This window comes from Aristolochia californica, unplaced genomic scaffold (genome assembly GCF_029961685.1).
Source record: "Aristolochia californica isolate CCGP_79_NKW_82.1479 unplaced genomic scaffold, dmAriCali1.0.hap1 SCAF_10, whole genome shotgun sequence".
Taxonomy (NCBI): domain Eukaryota; kingdom Viridiplantae; phylum Streptophyta; class Magnoliopsida; order Piperales; family Aristolochiaceae; genus Aristolochia; species Aristolochia californica.
In genome coordinates, this window is record NW_027181771.1 from 31773777 (window position 1) to 31797199 (window position 23423).

The following is a 23423-nucleotide window of genomic DNA, read 5'->3' on the forward strand; positions in this document are numbered from 1 at the left end:
GAAGAATTCGGACGGATGGGTGCCACATAAAAAGGAGGAAAACATGGTACGACTGGGATTTGGTTTCTTTGCCACGTATAAATTCCCGCACCGAGACGACACCTCGTCCCAAACTAAAAACAGTGTCACCATTATTGAACTGGATTTGTTAACGTCGACTCAACGGGAAGCTTTGCCAAGCAATCTCGTTCCTCTTCTGTCGTCTTCTTCCCACTTACCGGAGTTCGCCCCACATCAACGTCACCAAGAAAAGCCTTCCCCAGCTCCTACGAAAACCAGACGCCTCAGAGACTCGACAGATGGTAAAAAGGATAAAATCGAAGCAAGACGAAGGAACCGAGATTACTCACAAAGGCAGGAGGATATCCTTCCAGTAAAATCACATCATTCTTTAATAAGGATTAAGAAGGGCGAAATGTTTGAGAGTTCCTCCAGTCTCCCTCCCATGGCGCCCGAAGGACCCGACCCCTCCGCCGCCAACGGAACGCTCTTTTCCAGCGACAGAAGGTTTGCGGTTCACGGCGAGATTGCCATGCTTGTGGTTACCATCCTCTTCGCCCTTTTCCTCTTGTTCCTCCTCAGCCGGCTCTATCTTCGGCGACATCTCAAGTCTCCGACTTATGACTCTGAGCCCGGCTCCGGTGACGGTATCCGAGGGAAATCGGATACGCAGTTTCCCACTGTGGAGCGTCCGGTTTGACGACCAAAATGGGTACGTGGGTCTTCAGCCCACAATCTTTTTAGTTGCTCAAAGGCCTCCAAACTCCCTGCCGTGAAGGAAGTAAACAAGTTTTGACTTTCCGGCCAATAACCAAGTCTCTTCTTTTTCTTTCTAATTTCTTGCAGTTTGTCTGAATAGTTGTATCAGGCTTCAGAGATGTCAATAACAGAGATGGAACAAAAAAATATTCAGTTTGAAGAAACTGAAGCAGCTTAGAAATTTTTTACTTGAATCTCCTTCGTTCTCCTCTTCCTTCATGTTTACAACTGCAACTAGAACATTAACCTCCGAACTCTAGCGGCAATTTAATTAACTGAAATGAAATGAACTCTACTGTTACTTGTCATCTGAGGATGTCATGCCTCAGACGTCATTCGGAGACAGGAAGGATCCTCGCTCATCTCATCGGTCCCATCCTGAAAGTACCATCGTCCGGCAGACTGGAATCGAAACTGTTTAATTCTGCCAGTTTGTGAACCCAGTTGGATTTCCCAAGCACTGCAAAGGGATAATCAAAACCCGACTGTTAATGATCTTTGTTCGCTCCAATTTGTTGGATTCTTTCTCTCATGATTTCATGTTATTTACTGGCTTCATTCGTTTGAGAGGATGGGATGAAGTGACGATTCCTCACCGGAGAAGAAGAGACAAAATAGATTAATTGTTCGATAAGATAAGATGATAAATTAAAGTTCATGCAAAATACAGAAGAAATTAGCGTTCAGATGGTCCACCGACAAAAACAAAAACTCGGCTATGCTACAAAAACACGGCTATGCATTTGGCTTAAATAGCCGACAAGTTTTAGAAGTAATATAAAAACGCACGTCCTAACTATTATTGAAACCAATTTGCTCTAAAAAATCGGACCAACTTTAATATTAAAGACAGGGATTCAAATATACGACCTGTTCTTATACGACCTGTTCTGATACTATATTAGTTGAGCTTAGGTAATAGGAGAAGCAGAGCCAAGAAGACAAAACGATCGACCTGCTCTGATTACGATGAAACTTATTGTTGTTCTGATTCCGGGAAGAACTATAAGTAGAATAAAATTTTTGAGACTTTTGAGAACCAGATTTAGTAATTCCTATTTTAACTGTAAATGCTATTGTGCCAATAATAGGAGTATTCAGAGTGTTCGAATCAGAGGCATGAGTAGTATTCATTTGATGTTCATCTTGAATAATCAGAGAAAAAACACGATTAATAGAAGACATCGGATCCATGAGAAGCGATTGACCACGAACTTGGGAGAAAGAATCATCAATGCCCATTAAGAAGGACATGATATACTCTATATGATAATAATCAGTAAGGTTTTTAACGCCACTACAAAAACATTTTCCACAAGAACAGTTAGGACTGTAATTACTCAGTTCTTCCCACATAGTTTTCAGCTTTGTGAAATAAATGCTAACGGAATTCTGGTTTTGATACAAGTTCATCAATTCTCGTTTAAGTTGAAAAATGCGAGGTCCGTTTCTCTGTTGAAAACGATCCCGAAGGTCGAATCAAATCTCTCAGGCAGAAACAACAAAAATAATACTCGCAAAAATTTCTTTGGAAACCGAATTCAATATCCAAGAGATGACCATATTATTATTCCAAATCCAGGAGTTGACCAAATTAGAATCAGTACTTTGAGGTTAAGGAATAGAACCATCGACAAATCCCACTTTGTTCTTCACGGATAAGGCGATCAACATCGTACTACTCCAATTGATGTAGTTTTCATCAGTAAGTAGCTGCGAGACAAAAACTTGCCCTGGGCTATCTGAATGGTGAATATAATAGGGATTCAAAGGTTCTTCAATGGCGGAATGAGTCGAACTGGTACAAACACCATAATCGGAAGCACTCATCGATGAATAAATCGCCATTGAGGGATGAAATAACCACAAACTTAGAGCAATAAATCAAACTTTTGTAACTGATAAAATTCAACCTTTCTGCCAACGACAAAACCTCTCTGCCAACAAGTTCGAACAAAGGCCAACCTCTTGGCTAATAACAAAATCCAGAGAAACCAAGAGATCCTCTCTACCAACAGGCTCAAACAATTTATCTGCCACAAAGTTCGAATAAAGGCCAACCTCTCAGCCAACAACAAAATCCAGAGAAACCAGGAGATCCAACCTCTCGGTGAACGGAACCCCAACGGAATAAAAAAAAGAAATGAACGAAATCTTCTGCAAACAAACGAAATCTAACATCTTTATCGATGGAACTCCAACGGAGTGAGAAACCAATGAAAACCGCTGCAGAACCTGGAGGACGCCGCAAGAAACTTCAAAATCAACTCAGATGGTGGGGAAACATAAGAAATAGATTCCCGATAGCTTTAATCACTGAACCCCTTCCTACCAGAGATGAAAAAAAGGAAACCCCTCTGTCGGAAACAATGGAGGACACACCGGGAATAGTCGCCGGAAATAATCATCGAAAATAGGCGAGAGAGACGAAGAAATGTCCGTCGTCGGAGAAGCTTATGCTCTGATACCATATTGAAACTATTTGCTTTAAAAGATCGACCTGTTAGAGAAGTCGCAAAGTGAATATTAAAGACATGCAGCCAATTCCAACAACTATCATGTTGAGGGGAAAGAAGCATAACGACAGGGAACATGAAAATAAAGGGCTAAGTCCCTTCCAATCTGAATGGTGGGATGGAATTTTAGAATGGTTTACAACTAGGACTTGGGAAATTGATCGCTCCTGAAAATGTGAGTCCAAAGGCTGTACTGGAGGCGAGTTATCTGTCTCGAAATGAATAAGGGGGAACCCACCTTAAACTCAGACTCTCCTTTTTCTCAAATCCTCATTGACCCGGCCAAGTCATGGGTCGAGCCAATGAGTCCATAGGGATAACGCCTTTAGATCACAAATCGGAAGAGATTCTTCTGATTACATCATCACCTTAATTCGCATGCATCGAGCCAAACTTGAACTTGTATATGTTTGAGTTTTTTTTTATCTCAATACTTTGAACTTGAGTTCGAGTTCGAACTAAAGAATTTTAATCGAGTTTAAGCTTGAGTTAAGGTTTGAACTCCAAACTATTTTTTAAAATTATAAAATTATAAAAATTATAAAAATAAAGAATATGTTGATGGGCTTAGTTCCGTCAATAGTATTAATTATATTGGTACATAACAATATTATATGTTGAGGGGTTAAAAAATTATCTTTGAAGTTTATGATAAATAAAAATAATTATCAACCAACTAAAGAGGAAACTGACAAGAGATGAACAATAAAAGTCTGTAACGTCGTCATTTTGTGAATAAAACAATGAGCTAGATGAAAACAGAAAAAACAAAACAAAAACAAAAACATAAAAACGAAAGAATGAAAATGATAGGCTTGAAGGCAGGGAACTGTTTCTGAACTTCCTTTTCAAGGAAGATGAAATCCTCCACCTCAACTCTTTAACTCTTCTGTTTTCCAGATATTCTGGGCAAAGTTTGCAGATAATGTGGTTTTGTGGACAAAGTTTAAGCCTTTAAGGTGTAAAAATTGACGCTAGACAGCGAGCAAGACGGACGCCTGACCCCGGTGCCACGAAACGTGTGTATGGCAACCAGTCGCGCGACCTTGTACTCTCTGCAGTCTGTACCGTTCGAGTCGGAGTCGGAATCGACCCCGTTGCTGGGGGCCCCGTCTGATCATCCCAATTCGGCGGCGATCACCTCTGCTCTTGCTCCATTTTGGCATCTTCTCCCCGGTTGGTTGTCGCTACGGCACACGTCTCTGAGATTTTTTTGATTCTCCTCTCCTTTCGATTTTGTTTATTTTACTTTTCCCTCATTTCCTTCTCTCTTTCCCTCTCACGCACAGGACCAAACAGAGTGTGCGCGCGCGAGCCTGCGACTTTTCATACCGTCGGACAGATGCACGGCCGTCGGCACTCTCTACGATCGGTGGGGACTCTTCTGCCCCACTCTTCTTATTCTCCCCTTTTTACCCCCCCGCCTATCATCTCCGGCATACCTTAGCATCTGTTCGCCTCTGTTTTCTCAATTCCTTCTCACCCTTCTCTTTTCTTTCCTGCTCCCCTCCGTTCAGGATTGTGATCATTCCGCCGCGCCCCCATGAAAGACTCTATAGAGGATCAGGGGGGTGTGCATGCGGCTCCCCGCTCTTTCCCACCCAACGGCCGGGAGGACTGCTGGAGCGAGGGGGCAACCCTAACCCTAATTGAGGCGTGGGGCGATCGCTATCTCCAACTCTCTCGGGGAAACCTCCGCCAGAACGACTGGAAGGAGGTCGCCGATGCTGTTAATAGTCGCCAGGTCGCCGTAAACAAGCCCCGGAAGACCGACGTCCAGTGTAAGAACCGGATCGATACGCTCAAGAAAAAATACAAGCTTGAAAAATCCAAGCCCGGAACCTCCAAGTGGCCCTTCTTCCCTCGCCTCGATGGTCTCATCGGCCCCACTTCTTCCCCGGTTCCCGGCCCTCCCTCCGCCGCCAAAAAGTCTCACCCTTCCAATCCTCTGCCTCCCACTAAATCCTTCATGAAGAGCCCCAATCCTAACCAAAATCATCATCATAGCCCTAATAGTTTTATCCACCCGAATCACCATGATCATCATCATAACCCGACCATGAATGCGTATTCAGCTGGATCTTCGTCAAAATCGGGCAACTCGCCGGGTACCACGGAGAGCTCCCGGGGCGGTGGCGGCAGGGTTGGAGCCGGGGCCCAGGACGATGCCGGTATCGAGGATGCGAGTGCTAGGAAACAGAAGAGGGATCAGGATTTAGCGTTTAGAGAGCTAGCAAGGGCCGTGGTGAAGTTTGGAGAGATTTATGAAAGAATCGAAAGCGCCAAGCAGCAGCAGATGATGGACCTGGAAAGGCAGAGAATGGAGTTCACTAAAGATTTAGAGTTTCAAAGGATGCAAATGTTTATGGAAGCGCAGCTCGAGTTGGAAAAGATGAAACGCCCAAAGTATAATTCTGGTTCTGGTAAGTTTTAGATTTTAATGTTGGTTCGATTTTGAAGTTGTGCAATTGGATGTTGCTTGCTCTTCAATGTTGTAATTTGAATGTGCAAAACAAAATTATCTTTCTGAGAACAGTGTTTATAGTTCATTTATTCGGTGGCAGGTGTTCTGTCTGGCTCTGGTGGAGCTAACAGTGTGGTGTATGACTAGACTCTGGATGAATCATGATGTTGGTGAATTAGGTTATAAGACATTTTAAAATGTTGCTGAATGTGATTTGAGATGATATCCTCTGTTTTTTGGGTTTCACATGAAAAAGGGTAATTAATTTTTTGTGAGGATTGCCAAATTACTGAAATTGGTCTAAAATATATCTCATTTGATTGAAGCTCCTTGACTATTGTTATTAATCATTACTTATTCAATGATATAGGTCTCGGTCAACAAATTGAGAAGTGTAATATAAAAGACAGTGGATTCTATCTGTGACTGATATTCATCTGTCTTGGTGTCATACTGTGTGCTATGCAGCGATAATGTGTTTTGAGTGAGGATAACCTTTTTATTATAAATTCTTAATGCCCGGATTCAAATGAAGGTGGCATGGATAGAAGTAGAAAATTGAATGGACTGAAGTATGTGACTTTTGGGGACTTGGTATCTGCAAAAAGAGGGGAAATGAAAAAAGATCTCAGGAAGACACTGAAGTTGGGTCATGTCCCTTAGAAAGAAGTTTTATAGTTAAAACCTGATAAAGAGTAATCTCTGTGTCAGATCTAGTCAAACAGACTAAATTATTTTGTTCTGATTGCTGTAAACTAGATCAATAATTTTTGCTAAAACTTGTGCTGGCTTGAAATAGATTTCTAACCAACTGTAAATCAAGTTCACTTAATGAAAAATTAATGTACCACATAATTGGAATTGAAAACTGTCAAATGTGATAGTGAACTTTATAAAATTTGTTGAAGCAAGGTGAACATTTCATTTGGAGGTATTCTTATGTAAGACAAAGTCATCCATTGTTTTACGTCCTAATCATTCTAATTATCAATGTTACACCGTTTTTCATGCAGCTGAGTTGGAATGTTTCTGCTCTTTCCTGTTCTGTATGCAGAGATGCCTTTTTGTTGGTTTCATATGATTTTCTCTCTTTTCTCCTCCTACTCTTTGCTCCCCCCCACTCTCTCTATTGAAATTGACATACTTTACTCCCATACTTCCCAAAATCATTAAAAATTGGAGAAGCATGTTAGGTAGAAAGTAATTTATGACTTTGAGCACAAATTTTGGGATGAAGTTTAAGACACATCAGAATGGGTTATATAGTCTTGGTAGAGAGTGCAATATTCTACATTGAGGCAGCAAATGCAGCAAGCATTATAGTGGGGACGTTAGTATGCCACCGAGTGTATACTCGAGGCATAGGGTTCCACCAGGACCCACCACATTGTGTTTGGGTGATTATTTATTTTTATTATTTTTTATTTTTAACTTCCCTGATTTTACAAGGTTAATCAGTTATTGATTTTATCTCTTTTTTTGAAATTTTGAATATCAATTTCTCTTATTATTAAGTGATTGTAACTGTATGGGAGAATGATGTTGATAGAATGCAAAAATTATCTCCTGCTCTCTCTTTCTTCCTTCCCGTGCCTCTTCTTCTTCTTCATCTTCTCAATTCCTCTTCCCCTTCTTTGTTTCTCTTCCTTTCTATCCCAATTCCACCATCAGATCCATTAATTCAAAGGATGTAATCGTCTCCCATCACATTATGACCTTGTGTGTTGTGAGCCATCATATAAATTTTCTAATACATGGTAGTCTCCCCCATTTCCTATTGAGGCTTGAGGCCTAGCATCTCCTTACCTTGTTATCATTCTTTTACGATAATTTCCATTAAGTAAATTCTATTAAGTTCAAAAAATAAAATTCTATATAACAAATGGGCCTTGATAAAACATCTTATCAATTTGTTGTTGCCATATGAATAATGCAGTAGTAACTTGAGACCATTTGCCGGTGCTAAACTCAACTTTGGATTGTCTTCACTGTGTTTGAAGGATTACTGACTAGAAGCACGATCCATTCTACTAGTTAGTTTTTGTTCTTTGATCATTAGCTTGACCCTTTATGTTTTCTGGTTCAGGTCATGTATAGTTCCACATAATCTTTTCAAGAGATTTATTTTTTAAATGATTTGTAATTGGTTTATCTTTGAGCAAAAATGAGTAGGAAGCAAGTTATGCAACCTCCCCCCTTATTGCACACGCGCGCGCACACACGCACAGACACTTACAATCTCTCTCTCTCTCTCACTCTCTTTCTTTCCCTCTCTTTATGTGTTTTTATTTTTTCTGCACAGAAATTAGTAAAGCTTAGAGTTCCTCCTCTAGCTTATGGTGCTTATTGCCAAAGTTTTTGTTTTTTTTTTTTTGGCAACTAAGTGATAGCACTTGTTAGAGACATACATAGACACCATCTCCATCTCTAATTACAGTTATGCTGATTTTGTTTCCTGCCATCTTGCAAAATTTGAAAATCCACAAAACCTTTGTTATGTGGGGTTGAATAATTGATGTTCAACTTGGAGACAGTTGGTTGCACATTGTGATGCTTTAAGTTTCAAATGGTGCTTGCATTACTCATCAAGAAAAGATGGAATTTGCACTATTACAGCCTGTGGTAGTTAGAAAAAAGGACCAAATTGTACTACTTTGCTTTGGAAAAAATCTGGTTGTTCATTCATTTTGTGACTAGTGCTATTTTACATTCTTTGTTCTCATGCATATTATAATCAATTTGAAGCACACTGTCTCTCTTCTTTTTCTTTGTTTTGCAAAAAAATTGGTTCTCTCTCTCTCTCTCTCTAATTATAATGTGCATATGAGCTAATTTGACCTCATAGACATTCTTCTTCTCTTCTTCATTTCTCTACGGTCTCTTTCTAGAAAAGAGAAATTTATGTTTTAGAAAAAGCAATAAGAAGTATCTAATCTGTCAATCCATTTCCCCCAAAAAAGAAAATCTAATCTGTTAATTTGGTTCAAGTATGGTGCAAACAAATGTAATATAAGAAGTAAAAGTTGTCTGGAGGAGCTTAGATATAAACTGGAAGGAACTAGAAACTAAACTAGGAGAGAAACCATGAGAAGGTAAAGAATTGGATATAGGAAGAGATTGATATAAGAATTAGACTTAACTGTTAGCAAATCCAATAGATAAGAAGGAAACTTGAAATAAATAAAATAACTATTTGATTGAGAGTAATGGTGATAAAGAGATTTCAATAAGAAAAGGAGAGAAAGGGAGGGGTTGCACAATCAAGCAAAACGATTTTTATAAAAGGTAATGTCTCTATCTCTCTAAGTTGGCATGTATCCACTCACGAAAGAGTGGTACCAAGAAGATGACCTGATTAGAAGAATTAGGACCAGACAATATAGCAATTTCTTGAGTTATCAGAAATAGTTGCGTGTGGAGAAGATGCTGTCTCAAGTATCTTTCCATCAATCATGGTTGATTTCTTGGGTTTGAAATATTTCTGTAGGAACTCTTTACATTCAATTTTATATTTCTCAAAAAACAAAAAAGGAAGTTCCTTTGTTGCTATTTCCTTTTTCTCTTTTGAGGAGTGGGGTGGTTGGAAAGCTTGCTTCATAACTGAATTTTCACTGTGAACTGATTTTAAAAATGTTAGTTCTCTTTTCAGACATCTACTGGATTTTCAGTTGTTCATCTTTGGATCTTGAGATTTCAGGACAAGTGAAATTTCATCTATGTCAATGTAACTTCTAGATAGTGGGCAATTTGCTTAGAGGTAACAAATACTCGGGAATCAGGACTGTACTTTTGTTTGTTTATTGATTACCACTCGATTATAGACATTGTATCTTGTATTTGTTGCTCTTGGTCTCATGTATTTCGTTCAACCAACTCTTTGACTGATTCTTTAGCTAATCGAGGCATCTCTCTTCAATCTCTCATTCTTGAGAGAGTGTCTCCTTTGTTATAATGTAGCTTCTTATCCTCTTAATAAATTTCTCGTTTTCATCAAAAAGAAAAAAAAAAAAAAAGTTTGACTTCTAAACTGCCTGTCTGAAGTAGGATACTCAATTCTTATACTTGGTGACAGGGAAAAAGTTGTAGATGATTTGATTTCAGCTCCACATCCTCAAGAAAGCAAGTTGCAGTTGGCTCACTGTTACGAGAGGCTTTTGAGAATAGCTGACAGACAATTGTTGTGACATGATGGCTACCAGGCTTTGGTTGCTTTGAGTTATAGCAGAAATGTTATCTGTTTGGGGGGGGGGGGGTGCTGTGTACAAAATTGTATCAGTAGATGGGCTCATTACTGCCACCATCTTTTAAATTGACTGATCGTTTTACCACTCAGTTGTAAGAACTTGCTCTTTATTGTTTACTGCAGCGAGTTACACTCAGCTGCTCCTTTCTCAGAGGTAAATCGTCTGTGATGAAAGGTCCCATGTTTGGAAGCTCCCTTGTGCCGAACCTAAACCTCTTTGCCTTCCAACTTAAGGCCATGATGGAGCTCATGGGTTTTCTAATTTTTTTAATACTGAATTACTTTGCACACACTATGCAGGGACAGAGGAAGTCAATTATGTTCATATGATTGTATCTCGGCATCGAATTTACACAAACAAGTGCAACGTGTATTTATTAGACAGTTTGTCGATGTACAAAGGAGTCGACCTGTGCACGTAAGGTAAAGTAGCGGCATGCAAAGATTTGATGATTCATAAGGGCCTTTCTTATTTGAGACGTATGCAATCTCCTCACAAATATGTTTTCCACACTTCTTTCTCAACAAGGGACTTCTATTTATAGAGCAGAGGGCGTGGCTCAATTACCCTACCTTTTTCTCTCCTTTTAAGTTTTTTCGAGAAAGTTACATGACAAATCTTATTCTCCTTTTCATCAAGACGTGACACCTCACCTTATGGTTTACCATCTTTTGCTTTAAGGTAGAACCTTCTTATTACGCCATGTGCTGCTCAACCCTCTTTGTTTGGGTGGGTGTTTTCCTGTGATATCATGTGTCACCTTTTGTGACACTTGGTTACTAATGTAATACTTAGGTGGCATCCCCTTTTAATTTGATTTTAATTGTGAATCTGCACATTTTGCTTTATTGTGACAGTCCATCAGGCTTTGATTTGATTTTGACTTTTGATTAACCCTTTTGACTAATTCTTCATACTTTACCTTTGATAAATATGATTTTGGTCATTAATCAAATAGTGATCAAATTCTTTCAATCTCAATTGTTGATAATGTCGATGATCCGAACTAGGGGTGGCTTTGAATCGAGCAGGCTCGCGAGCGGCTCGAGTTCGGCTTTGTGCTGGCTCGGTTCGATTCGTTATCTCTCGAGCTCGAGCTTGGAAATTAGCTCGTTTAAATTAACTAGCTGAGCTCGACCGAAGCCACATTCGGTTTGTGAGCTCGCGAGTCGGCTCAAGGTGAGTCGGGATCGGTATCAGGAGCGGGAGCGTGAGCGAGAGCGAGGGAGGGAATTTTCCTCCCCTCGTCACCGCCGAGCCCCTCCCATCAGCTGTTGTCGCCGCCTCTACCATCGTCGACAGTTTCTCACCGGCCGCCTCTATGGCCGTCCATTCAATTTCTTCCTCCGTTTTCTTCCTCTCCTCCCCGTTGCTTTTGTTTCCGTCGCCGCCGCTTCAGTCACCGTTGCTTTCGTCGCCGCCACTTCAGTCACCGCCGTTTCTGTCGTCGTCGCCTCCGTTGCAGCCATCATCACCGACGACAGGTCCTCCCCGGCGCCGTAACCCCCTTCCCTCCGTGTCGTCTTGGCAGAAAACCAGAACCAGTAAGTTCAGGGGAGAAATTAGGGGAGAAATAATATCCTCCCTCCCCCGCGCGAAGATGATTTCGCACGTGTGATTTCACATGTGCGAGATCATAAAGTAAAAAATTTTAACAGTTGATGCTGTAATACTTTTAGCATGAAGCAATTTTCATTGCAATTTTGTGTTTGACATTTTATTTGATTGAAAATTTATCGATAAGTATAATAAGATATTAGATTGATTATTAATTTTTATTTATTTCCCTTGAAGAGGATATAAAAGGTCCATTTAACTTTCCTAAGAAAATTTTAAAATATTTCTTGTAATTTTCTAATAAGTCACTAATAGTAATAGGATTTTATTTAAAGTTTTTTTTTTGGGAATATGTATCATAGGAAAATATTTTTAGTTTTTCCTAGAATATAAATTTTCATCTAGGGGTACTAAGGAGGCCATTGTAAGTTTATAGCCAGATTAAAAAATTACAAAACAAGCTATACAACAATTGGAGTAAAAAATATTAATATTGGTGCATTTTAATCCATTATTGAAATTCAATCCTGAACCTCCCCTATTGTTCTTTTTTTTTTAAAATGTATGCATAATTTTATATATAAATTATTCGAAGCCACCCCTACGTGCAAGATCATAAACAAGGAAAAAAAACTCTTTGTCCCTTCCTCATGGCTGTTAAGAAATTGAAAAGATATTTTAGTAGAAATACGTTTCTAGAGACTATTAGTGGGTTTTTCAATAAATATTGAAAAGAAATTTTTAGTAGAAATATAGGGACCATTAGTGCCTCATATTTTTTGAAAATATTTTTCTAATTATAAATTCTTTTTAAAAAATCATATCATTTTCTAAGTAAGATTTTCATGCCAAGATGGGCTAGAAAACCGTATAGAAAAATTTTGAATAAGTATTTGATAGTTGATGATATAATACTTTTAGCATGAGGCAATTTTCATAGCAATTTTGTGTTTGACATTTTATTTGATTAAAAATTTATCAATAAGTATAGTAATATATTAGATTAATTATTAATTTTTATTTATTTCCTTAGAAAAGGCAATAAGAGGTCCATTTAACTTTCCTAAGAAAAATTTAAAATATTTCTTGTAATTTTCTAGTAAGTCTCTAATAGTAATAGGATTTTATTTAAAGGGTTTATAGTTTTTATTTGGGTGATTGTAAATTGATAGTGATATTTCATTTAATTTTGTTGTGTTTGATTATTGTATGGAGTGTATAAAAAATTTCATGGAGTGTTTATAGAATGTATATACAATTTTATGGAGTGTTTATGGAGTGTTTAGACTATTTTATGGAGTGTATGGAGTGTATAAACAATTTTATGGAGTTTTTATGGAATGTATAGACAATTTACTGGACTGTTTATGCAGGTATTATGTATATAGATTATGTCCAATTTTTAGTAGAGGTCATGCCGAATTTTATATAAGTATTATATACATAGATTATGCTCAATTTTAAGTAGAGGTCATGCCCAATCTTATATATGTATTATATATATATAGGTTATGCCCAATTTTATGTAAAATATATGCATAATTTTATATATAATTTATTTTTTATATATTTTTTGAAAAGTTTTAAATGTATGTTGAAGCTCGAGCTCGGCTCGAACTCGGTTAAAATTTTTGGGCTTGAGCTCGATAACAATTTTAGGCTCGAGCTCGACTCGAACTCGGTTAAAATTTTTGGGCTTGAGCTCGATAACAATTTTAGGCTCGAGACGAGGTTCGGCTTGAAGCTCGGCTCGAAATATTTAAATCAAACTCAGCTCAAACATAAGCAGGTTTGGGCTCGGCTCGGCTCGATGCCACCCCTAATCCGAACCATTGGGGGTCCTAATTTCGAGAATTGGATTTTCATGTCTATAGATGCCCTCTTTGAGGCTTCATTTATCCAATATATGGACAAGACTTGGAAGTATTTTTTTTTTCCTATTAGATTGTCATGGGTCCGTCACCCAACTTGGGCTAACACATCTTTCCTCATTTTTTCTTCAATTGGGGCTGCTTGCATAATGCACGTTCGAATTATTATTATTATTTCCATCATATAGATTAAGTGGGCCAGCATACAACTCAATCAGATATATTTGAATTTTAATCGAAGTCTTCCGTATCAACAATAGCTGTCTTTGTTTCAAATTCACCAACTGCATGGACTCTTCTTTATATAAAATTGCAGCTTTGATCAGAGTCTTCAACTTTCATTTGACTTCTTGGCCAGATCAGAGTTAATAACGTCTGTGGCTTCAGTTTTCTCATTTTAGTTTTCTCCTTTCTCATTTTAGTTTTCTCCTCTCTCGCTTCTCCAAGGTCAAGCTTCTGGTAAGCTTCCTCCCTCTTCTTCTTTAGCTTGTTTTTTTCTTTCTTGCTTTCCCTCCTTTTTCTTCTTTTCCTCTTTCTTCCTTTTTTCTCTTCTTTCTTCCTCTCGGTTTTCTTTTCTACCTCTCTTTTTCTTCGTCTTTCTTCTTCTTCCTCCTTTCCTCTTTTCTCTTCTTTTCCCTTTTTTCCCTCTTCTTCCTCCTCCTTTCTTCTTCTTCTCTCTCTGGTTCCAATCTTGTTCCTTTTTGTTTGTTTGTTTTGGGACGCTATGGAGACTAGAGATGATTCCATGGACACCGGAGCACCGCCTAGCGGTGCCCAAGCCGACGCCTCCATGGCCCGATGCCTTCTGCCTCTTGGCCTATGAACGAGAGGAAGAAGACACTCTTCCTTAACCTAAACTTTCTCTCCCTTTCTTTTTTCTCTCTTCTCTACCCGAGCTCTCTTTTTGCTCTCCTCCTTTCTTTCTCTTCTCCTTCTCTTCTCCCTCTCTTATTTTGCTCGATGTTCTAAGTGTGGGGTCCTGAATTCAACAATTTTCTTGCCTGTTACTTGTATTTATCCAGCATCTTCATCTTTCCTAAAAAGAGATATTCTAAGAATTTGAGTTTGAACGAGGTTGGGTGTTTGGTGTTCAACCCTAACAATCTATATCTCAAACAATTCAAATTTCAAGAAGAAAGGTCTCATTTCTTCGAAGGATTCTTTTTATCAACAATTCTCCACTTTGTTCTTCAACAACTTCTCTTGGAGGTTTTCTGGACACCAAATTTGAAGCAACAGGCTCATCTTTAAGATCATGATGATACACTCTTGTGTTGCCAACTCAAGAATTTTATCTTTCTATAAGATTTTTTTCTCCATATGATGGCATATTATCTGATGAAATTTAAAATAGTTCAAATAATTTGTTTTCCCCACATCTTCCATCCTCTCTGGTTGTGACAATTGTATCCATCGCTTCTCTAATAGCTGTTCCAACATCATATGTACCTATTTTCTCCATGAGGATTTCAACGTTATGGGCTTCAACAATTAATTCTTGGAAATCTTTGGGCTTTTGACTTTTTAAAACATAAAGGGGGGTTAGTCAACTTGAAGTCCGAGATGAAGATCAACCGCATTATGCCCTTCATCAGTTGAAGTCATTAGTGGAGAGCAGATGACATTTCATCTAGATGTTAGGGATGAAGCGGTCCTTCATCTCCATGTTATAAAAAATTTCCATCTCGTTGAAGACCATTTTTCCCATTCTTCCAGATGAAGGACGCGTGCCACGATTGATTTTTTTTCCCCTCTCTCTCCTTGCACCTCCCTCTCTCCCGTGTCCTCATTTGCATTTTTTCCTCCCTCTCTCCCGCACCCCCTCTCTCGTCTCCCTGCACCCCCAACGTCTCTGCTCCCTCTCTTCTCTCGGACTCTCCTCTCCGGCCTCCGTCTCTACTCCCTCTTGTCTCCGGCCTCCGGCTCTCGGTCTTCTCTTGAACTCGCCCTCTCTCTCACACCCCCTCTCTCGTCTCCGTGCCTCCCTCTCTTCTCTCGGACTCACTCTCCATTTTCTCTCTCTTCTCTCTCTCTCTCTCTCTCTCTTATCCCTCTTGACCTCCCTTTCTTCTCTCTCTTCTCCCTCTCTTCTCCCTTTCAGTCTCCCACTCCCTTCTCTCTCTCTCTCTCTCTCTCTCTCTCTCTCTCTCTCTCTCTCTCTCTCTCTCTCTCTTTCTCTCTCTCTCTCTCGCTATTCTCCTTTGCCCCAAAATACCTTCTGATTTCGTTCGATTTTCCCATTTCGATTTTGATTTTCTTCGATTTTGACATTTGAGCATCGATTGCTTAATTTCTTCTTCGATTAGGCATCGATTTTCCTATTCCGCATCGATTTCACCTTTCGGCTTCGGTTTTCCCCAAATTTCAGAAGGTATGACTAAATCCTAATTTTGTTTTCAGTAAATTAGTGTTTTATTTGATTAATTTTATTTTCAGTGCCTAATTGGGGGTTATTTGTGCATAATTGTCGGATTTAGGGTCTAAATCCAAGTAACAAGCTTTCGGGGGCAGAGTGCATTACAATCCACAAGAACCGCACAATTTCGAGATGCCATATCGACTTTCATGTGGAACGATAAATGATGGTTGTATCTTATTACTTTTGAACATGTATCGTTCATATGTACTAAACTTGTAACTTGATGATTTTAATATTAAAGGCATGAACTCGTTATTTGAATAATCTTTCTTTTAGGTTATTAATAAAGTTCTATATGTATTTATTTATTATTTTTGTTCAATTTTATTACTATATTGAACTTCATATTTAAGTCTCTGGTAAATAAAATATAATTAAAGTATGCATTTGATTAATTAATTAATTTTAATTTTGTGAAAATATATTATTAATTAATACCATGTAAAAAATTTATCTTATGTTATTAATATAAAACTTTTTTATTCATTAATCATATTTATTTATTTTTACTCTATTGTATTCATGATTTAATAGTGGTAATTAAAATATTTTTAACTCAAGCACTTGGTTTAATTAACTCATTTTTATAATTAATAAAATCAATGGTTTTAAATTTCGAAGATGAAGATGAAGATGAAGATGAACTTTTCCACACTAACACCCATTTCGAAGATTTCGAAGATGAAGATTATGTAGATGCATGAGATGAAGATGAAGCTAAAGATAAACTTCAAATTTCCAGTTTGTTGACTAACCCCCCCAAATAAGCCCCAATGCATTACTCTAATACACATGTGGATCTTGGTTTTAGTCAACAAGTTGGAGTTTGCTTTGCAATTAAGGCTCAATTCTCTCCAACGAAAATTATAATCAATCACCATTCGCCTTTCTGGTGCTTCATGCTGGTGAGCTCAATGAAGCTTACAATGGGGTGGTTGTTGTAAAATCAACTAAAAAATTCATGATTTAGTTGCTCCAGCTATCAATTGATTCTTGCAGAAGTTCAATGAACCAGTAAAATGTATTTCATCTCAAGGAATGCCTAAACTATTTTACAAGAAGGTCTCCATTGGTGTTGTCATATTGCAAGTTTCAATGAAGTGGGAGATTTTTTTTTTTTTTTTTTTGGGGATTTCCAATGCCACTGAACTGTTGAAACTTTGGCGAGTGGTACTTGAGCAAGCATCCTGAGTGCTTGAGTGTGCCGATTGTAAGACCTCACATATGCTTAAGATACTTGCTCCTTGTTGATCAAAGGATTGCTTTAGATGACATTAGTGAGGATCTCCTTAAGGGCTCCCATTGTAATCGAGCTGTCTTCAGCCAGTTGGAATCCTTCCGACATCTCTTGTTTGTTGAGAAGTGGGTTGACTGAAGTACTTGTGTTTATTTGGTGCTTGTCCATTGCATGAGAGGATTCTTCCAAGTTGGCCACTAGAAATTCTAACTTGTTCATGAGTTGCGCGATTTGAACATTTTGGACAAGATTTGCTTGTCCCATTCCTTCATTATTTTATGTAGTTCAACAATCCACTCCTTGAGTGTCTTTATCACGATAACCTTGATTAGAGGTGATGAGATTGGTGACACGATTGGTGAAGCATCATTCAAGGGTGGTGAAACATTCAATCCGTGGATTGGAGAAGCAATATTGCAATACTTATCTCAGTGTTTGGTCATTGCATGCACTAAGGTTGTACTCAAGGATTGAAATTGTGCCTTTGGTGGACTCGCAAGAGGGCCATGTATTGGTCACGTTGCCACTATGCTCGAGTTACTTTGTCTTCCTTGAGTTTTTTTTTTTTGGAGAAAAAGACCACTCTCTAGTTCTTGTCTTTTCTCCTAAAAGAAGGTTGATTGTTGGAGAGACTCTTTGTCATTGCGCGAGCGATGGGTGTTAAGTTGTGGAGCCTAATTAACGCCTTATGCTGCGTTGGTATGCAGATTGACCTTCGTAGTAAGGTTGCCGTGGGGTTGGAAGGGGTGGCAGGGAGCCCCCGCCAGGTCCATGATATATTGACTACCCTTTCATTAAGGGTAGTTTGGGAATTTCATATTTTTATTACCGTTGTCTTAGTTTTCTCTTTATATTTGGGGGCACCGTTGTTAGGGTTATCATTGAGAAGGATCATCAGTTGCGGCAGAGAGAGGTTAGAAAAAAAACACTTGAGTGCATGTGATTTCTCTTGTAAATTACTTCATTATCATAGTGAAATATTGCTGCGACGTAAGACATGAGGTAGTCTCTCCTTGAGGCAAACTTATATAAATCTTGTGTTTTTTTCGTATTTGCTTTCTTCTTCTTCTGTGATTATTATAGCTCTTATTAGTATTGAATTAGAGCATCTAATTCCTAATAATGGGGCCCACGTGAATCAAGGAACAAGTACTAGAGGGTACCCCTTCAAGGAGAAATGAGCATTAGAATGTGTAGTGGCTATCTTTAAGACATGTGGGTAACATGTAAGAAGTAATAGATTTGTAAGGGTACAATTGGCAAATGACGCCATTGAGCTGATGGTGGAGAGAGAGATGAGAGGTAGAGATAGTCCCAAGGGGTATGCCAAAAATGTTGACGTACAAAGGAGCTGGTTCATAAAATGGGGAAACCATGAGTACAAGAACAAACGGAAATTACAAAATTTCAAGTGGTGTAGGACCCAACCTTTAATTTGGTGTTCTTATTCGATCTCCATGTGCGAACTTAATTTGTGTTTTGCTTATCCTAATGAATAAACTGCAATCTCCTTGGTCTACTAACTTCAACTTTAGCAGTAATTTCTACTTAGTGCTTAACGAGAAAATTTGATCCCGTATTGTGATAGATCCAAGACGGTGACAAAGTAGCGATATAGAAGATCACTTGTTGCTACTCCGAGTGCACCAACAAAGGCTCGAAGGAAATTTGATGATTTGCTGTTTCTACAAGATCTTTCTCACTTGGCGGATAGACTTTCCTCACAAATTTCTTTCTTAGAGTTCTTTTTGGATTTCTTCCTAGGTCCCTAAAGTTTACAAAGGGCCTCTATTTATAGGGTGGTGGGGGTGGTTCGAACACCCCACATTTTGTCTCTCCCTAATCTTCTCCCTTTCCCCTTAACAAGGTCCACATACAAACCATTTGATGAGGATGTGACACCTCACTTTATCCTTTGCCACCTTTTGCTTTAAGGTGGAGCCTTATTATATTGCCATCTCTTGCTCATGTGTCAACTCTCTTGATTGGGTGGGCTTTTTCTATGATGCAATTGTCACCTTTGGGCTACTTGGTTGCTTATACAGTACTTAGGAATTGTTTAAAATTTATTTTAAAAGTATATTACCTAAATTGCATTGAATTAAATAAGTATGTTAATTATAATAGAGTGATATATATAAGTGGCATAAGAATCCTGGTACATTTAGATGTGGTTAATTTTTAAATATAGACTTAGGTTCTAACCTTAATCCGAATGTAGGCATCAGTTTGTTTTAAATTTTAATATTAACCTTTAAGTATGATTTGTTTAACAAATATTCCTTGTCAATAATTTGTCTTAAAAGAAAAAATTACAACTGTAAAATACAAACCGATGACAAAGTTCCTTAATAAAACTTCTTATGAATTGTTAAAATAAAATGAGACCAGATAGGGATCCTTCCCCCTTCGTTTTCCCTATTGGCCTCATTTTTTGCCCTTATTCCTAACCTAATCAGAACGCCTGAATACCATGTAGCAGACCAAGGAGGTGAAGAATGGACCTTGGATACAATATGCACTTAGATTGGTCCAGTAAATGATCTTCCTTCATAACATAAAAGATAAGTCAGTTTCGAAGGTCTTGTTCCATTCTCACCCTGCCTGTGATTGATCTTGTCCAAGAATTTGCTGGACCAAGTGGTATAGTAGATCCCATTTTGTTTCATCAAAAAAGCTGAAATCCCATTTTCAGATGATCAAGGTGGTTTTCAAGTGCAGACAAAGCGTTCCAGAACTTCTTAGCAAAAGGGAGATAAACTGATGAAGATTCTGGCCCTCTTTCTCCTTCTTAGAGAAGACGAAAGTCGTTTTCCTCATCAGAGACTTAAGTGCGCAACTTCCCTCAATTTATTATTGTTTTCTATCACATCTTAGAAGACTGATAGACAAGGAAGCTGTATTTCACAAGCAGAAATGCACCACTGCCCACACCCACACCACACATACTTCATCGCCCCCCAGGAGGGAATAATAGCGGGTTTTTTTTTTTTTTGCTTGTAATGATATGCCCACATGTCCACAATCTATCTTTGCTTACCCTTGACCACTAAAAAGGGAGGAAAAGTTTTCAAATCATAGCCTCATATCAAATGATGGTCGTTGCAGTAATCATCTTCTGGATATACTTTCACCAACTTGGGTCTATCTGCTCTTTATCTCCAGTTCATCGGCAGCTTCCAGATTATGAAAAGCCTTCTTATGACTCAGTTCAGATAGAGGCTAGTAATATTTTTCTTAATAAACAAACACTGGTTAATTCTCAGCTAGTTTTGATTCACACAGACTGATGCTTGTATAAGGGGTCTAGTACTGTTTGAATTGATTTTTTTTATCGGAATTTTTTTTCAAAATTTCAAAAGCAAAAAAAAGCAGAAAACTATATTTTCTTTTGCGCTGCTCTCCAAAGTGAAAAAGCAGAAATCATGAAAACGATTTTGAAGCTGTGAACTGACTGGGTAGAAAGGATAGAGAAAAGTATTATAAACAGTAAAAGTCAATCCAAACAGGAGTGTTTCAGCATGAACAATGATGGAGTGTTTATGATGAATGATCATCATAAATTTTCCGTAAAAGGGAATATTTGGTAAGTTTAACGAGAAACGATGAAGGCTTTGGATTCTTATTAGGAAGCACTGACTAAAGATGGATCATTCATTAGTAGCAGGAAATTGATGCTCAATTAAACAACAGTTCCCATTATTCTATTCTTTCAAACCAAGCGACTTTTCATAATTAGTGCTTCTGTTGGGGAATCCATTTTGTGCAAGCTGACGCAGAAACTTAAAATCTTAATGCACAATCGCAGGATTCCTCGGACAAAAGAGATATTATAATGCAAAATGCTTAAACAATATTACTTCCCTAGTGGGGGCTTCACCTTCAAAGTTGAAGATGAGTGTAGAAACCCGTAACCTCGCACGAGAGTCATTCACCGGATTCCTGGGTTTCGATTCGTTATGAGGAAACGTGATACTAAACGACGAATTCAAGACTAATTAAAAAATCACCGTTCCAGTATTCAACAACAGAGGTTGTCCTCCCGATGGGGAGTACAAAATTCTGGCTTTCTTGCATGGTCTGTCCATAACCCAATAAGCAAACACTAATATGCGCCATAATTACCAAGTTTCAGTGGGTGATCTTGTTTATATTTTCCGAGTATGATTCTGGCTTTATCCTTCACAGTAGCAAGGACACCATCAGGTGAATGGCACTCAGAATGAAGATATTGCGGTCTCTTAAAGCAAAGCAGTACTTGATTCCTGACTCGAAGTCCTCTCTCAAAATTTGAAAATTCATTAAGAAACAAGAAACCCACCTGCCTGGTTCATGTAGAGTTCCTGATAAAGGGAAAGAGCCAGATTTCAGTGTGTAGAGCAGGTGAATCAATGGGTGCCTACAGGGAGATTTGTGTACAGAAAGAGCCAGGGCAATGGCGCTTTAATTAGATAGCTTCACAAGAGTTCATAACAGTGCCGAGCAAGTAAAATATTTTTTTGAAATTTGAATTGGTATCCAGGATTTAGAGAATAACCAAGTAAGAAAGCCGATTCAAATGAACTGGAAAGGAAAAGCTATATGTGTGGAGAAGTTGAAGGTGTCACTGCTGGAGAAACTCTGTAGGCTCAAAAAAACTACTAGGCCCACCTACCATTTCACTAGAACCAGAAAACACCATGTGAGCACCGAAATCTGCTTCATCGTAAAAGAACTGACCGTAGGACGACGACGGCGAAGACGTCAAGGACACGGATGACGTCGAAGGCAAGCAGGGAGGGTTAACATATCGAGCAAGACGAACTCTTGCATTAGCAAGATCTTCTTGTAGCTTCACCATCTTCCATTGCAGTAGAGAAATATCAGCGACGCAGCCGTAGACGGGGTCCCGGAGCCTCGCCTCGGCCTCATAGGCCAAAGTGGTCACCGTGTCTTCCCGCAGCTCCAGAGGGACCTCACCGAGGAGCTTGCTGACATTGCTTGCACCAAATACCTTGTGCACATTAGCAAATTTCTGCGGGTCTTCAGCCTTGAAGTAAGGTGCAAATATGCAACTGGGCATGCACCTTCTCTTGAGGAACTTGCAGGCAGCACAAGGGGAGGAAGATGACCGGGAGCCATGACCCTTCATTTTTCCTGGTCTCAAGGGGTCAGTGCAACATGGACATGCTCCCTGTGGACGTGTATTTATGAAGGCAAACTGAACTCTCTGTGGGGACATACACGTACATATACGTATATACCTTGATGAGATACGACGAAACTGACCTGGGTGGCGGATGTCCTTGTCCCAATTCTGTTGGAAGGAGAGAAGGGAGGGGGAAGAGGATGCAGCTTTTGTTGCCTCCGGGGTTTGGAGGGACGCCACTGTCAGTTCGTTTTGGAGGTTTATAGTGAGGACCCATCTTCGGTTACGCGACGGATTAGTGCTTGAGATGATTCTTGTCTGCAGAAACGCTTTGTCAACCACCAATGTGCCCTTAATGCTTTTTGCCGGTTGGTTCCATTATCATACAAGTTGCACCCAAATTAGCTTCCCTCCGAAACGTCGAATCAGATAAAATGGTGTCTGGCTTTCTGTCTTAGGGTTAGATCTTTTTGTCTACTACCCTCTGTGATTTGTTTAAACTCTTTTAAGGCTCCCGGTTTAGTGCATTTTTCTAAAGAATGTAAGAAGTTTATTTCCAACTTTTCAAGTCCCTTCACTTCCTGAAAAGGGTTATATTTTCAGAAAACCTCTTCCTAAAAAACAAATCTTATTTGAGGTTTTACTGTTCACTCATCTGATTAGGGGGTTATGCAAACTATAATGTTAACTGTATTTTATTTTTATGTTAAAGATTATGGGTTCAATGGCTCTATAATTTTGAGAGAGAGAGAGACACAGAGATTTTGCCTTCCACACACAGGGATGACATTAATTTACTTCATTTCCTATACAACAATAACATTTGGTCAATATAAGAGGATCCCAAATAAGTATCTGTCATGAATGAAAGAGCAAAAATACCTCTAGAGTTTGCTTGATGTTAAAGAATTTAATTAGATGACACAAAAGCTAGTCTAAATTTTTATGGCAAGATGTGTAAAATCACTACCTGACCATTAGAGGAGTTCATTCAATAGTAATACTCTCATGAATAACTTTTTTACAAACAGAAAGTCTCATAATACATAACCTTTTATTTTAAGATTAAGATTTAGAGAATAACACCATGATGTATTTTTTTTTTACTTAGAACTAGTTCTAGAGAAAAGAAAACCGCACGTTATCCACTTTTCCTCATATATACTTGAAGGGTCCGTTTGGAAGCCCGTGGAAAAGAAAAAATAAAACGAGAATTCAACCATTTTTT

General features: G+C 38.7%; 2 protein-coding genes across 4 annotated transcripts; one reads left to right on the forward strand and one right to left on the reverse strand.

Moving 5' to 3' along the window:
- The first annotated feature begins 4292 nt into the window (after positions 1-4292).
- Positions 4293-10133, forward strand: LOC137936209 (trihelix transcription factor ENAP1-like). Of its 3 annotated transcripts, XM_068780787.1 has the most exons (4): positions 4293-4451; positions 4565-4647; positions 4793-5698; positions 5840-5989. In XM_068780787.1, exons 3-4 carry the CDS (start codon positions 4819-4821, stop codon positions 5884-5886), a joined length of 927 nt encoding a protein of 308 aa, XP_068636888.1. In that variant the 5' UTR covers positions 4293-4451; positions 4565-4647; positions 4793-4818; the 3' UTR covers positions 5887-5989. The 3 variants fall into 3 exon arrangements, with proteins under 3 accessions (XP_068636888.1, XP_068636882.1, XP_068636896.1); XM_068780781.1 differs by having other exon boundaries at positions 4565-5698; XM_068780795.1 differs by lacking the exons at positions 4293-4451; positions 5840-5989 and adding an exon at positions 9812-10133 and having other exon boundaries at positions 4499-5698.
- Positions 10134-21121: 10988 nt separating this feature from the next.
- Positions 21122-22492, reverse strand: LOC137942464 (LOB domain-containing protein 21-like). The gene has a single exon (XM_068788114.1). It carries the CDS (start codon positions 22286-22288, stop codon positions 21671-21673), a length of 618 nt encoding a protein of 205 aa, XP_068644215.1. The 5' UTR covers positions 22289-22492; the 3' UTR covers positions 21122-21670.
- Between the last annotated feature and the right edge of the window lie 931 nt (positions 22493-23423).

Coding starts and splice junctions, on each gene's coding strand:
- LOC137936209 (XM_068780781.1), top strand. CDS start 4,819: ATGAAAGACTCTATAGAGGATCAGGGGGGTGTGCATGCGGCTCCCCGC. Junction 5,699..5,839: donor AAAGTATAATTCTGGTTCTG/GTAAGTTTTAGA, acceptor ATTCGGTGGCAG/GTGTTCTGTCTGGCTCTGGT.
- LOC137942464 (XM_068788114.1), bottom strand. CDS start 22,288: ATGTCCCCACAGAGAGTTCAGTTTGCCTTCATAAATACACGTCCACAG.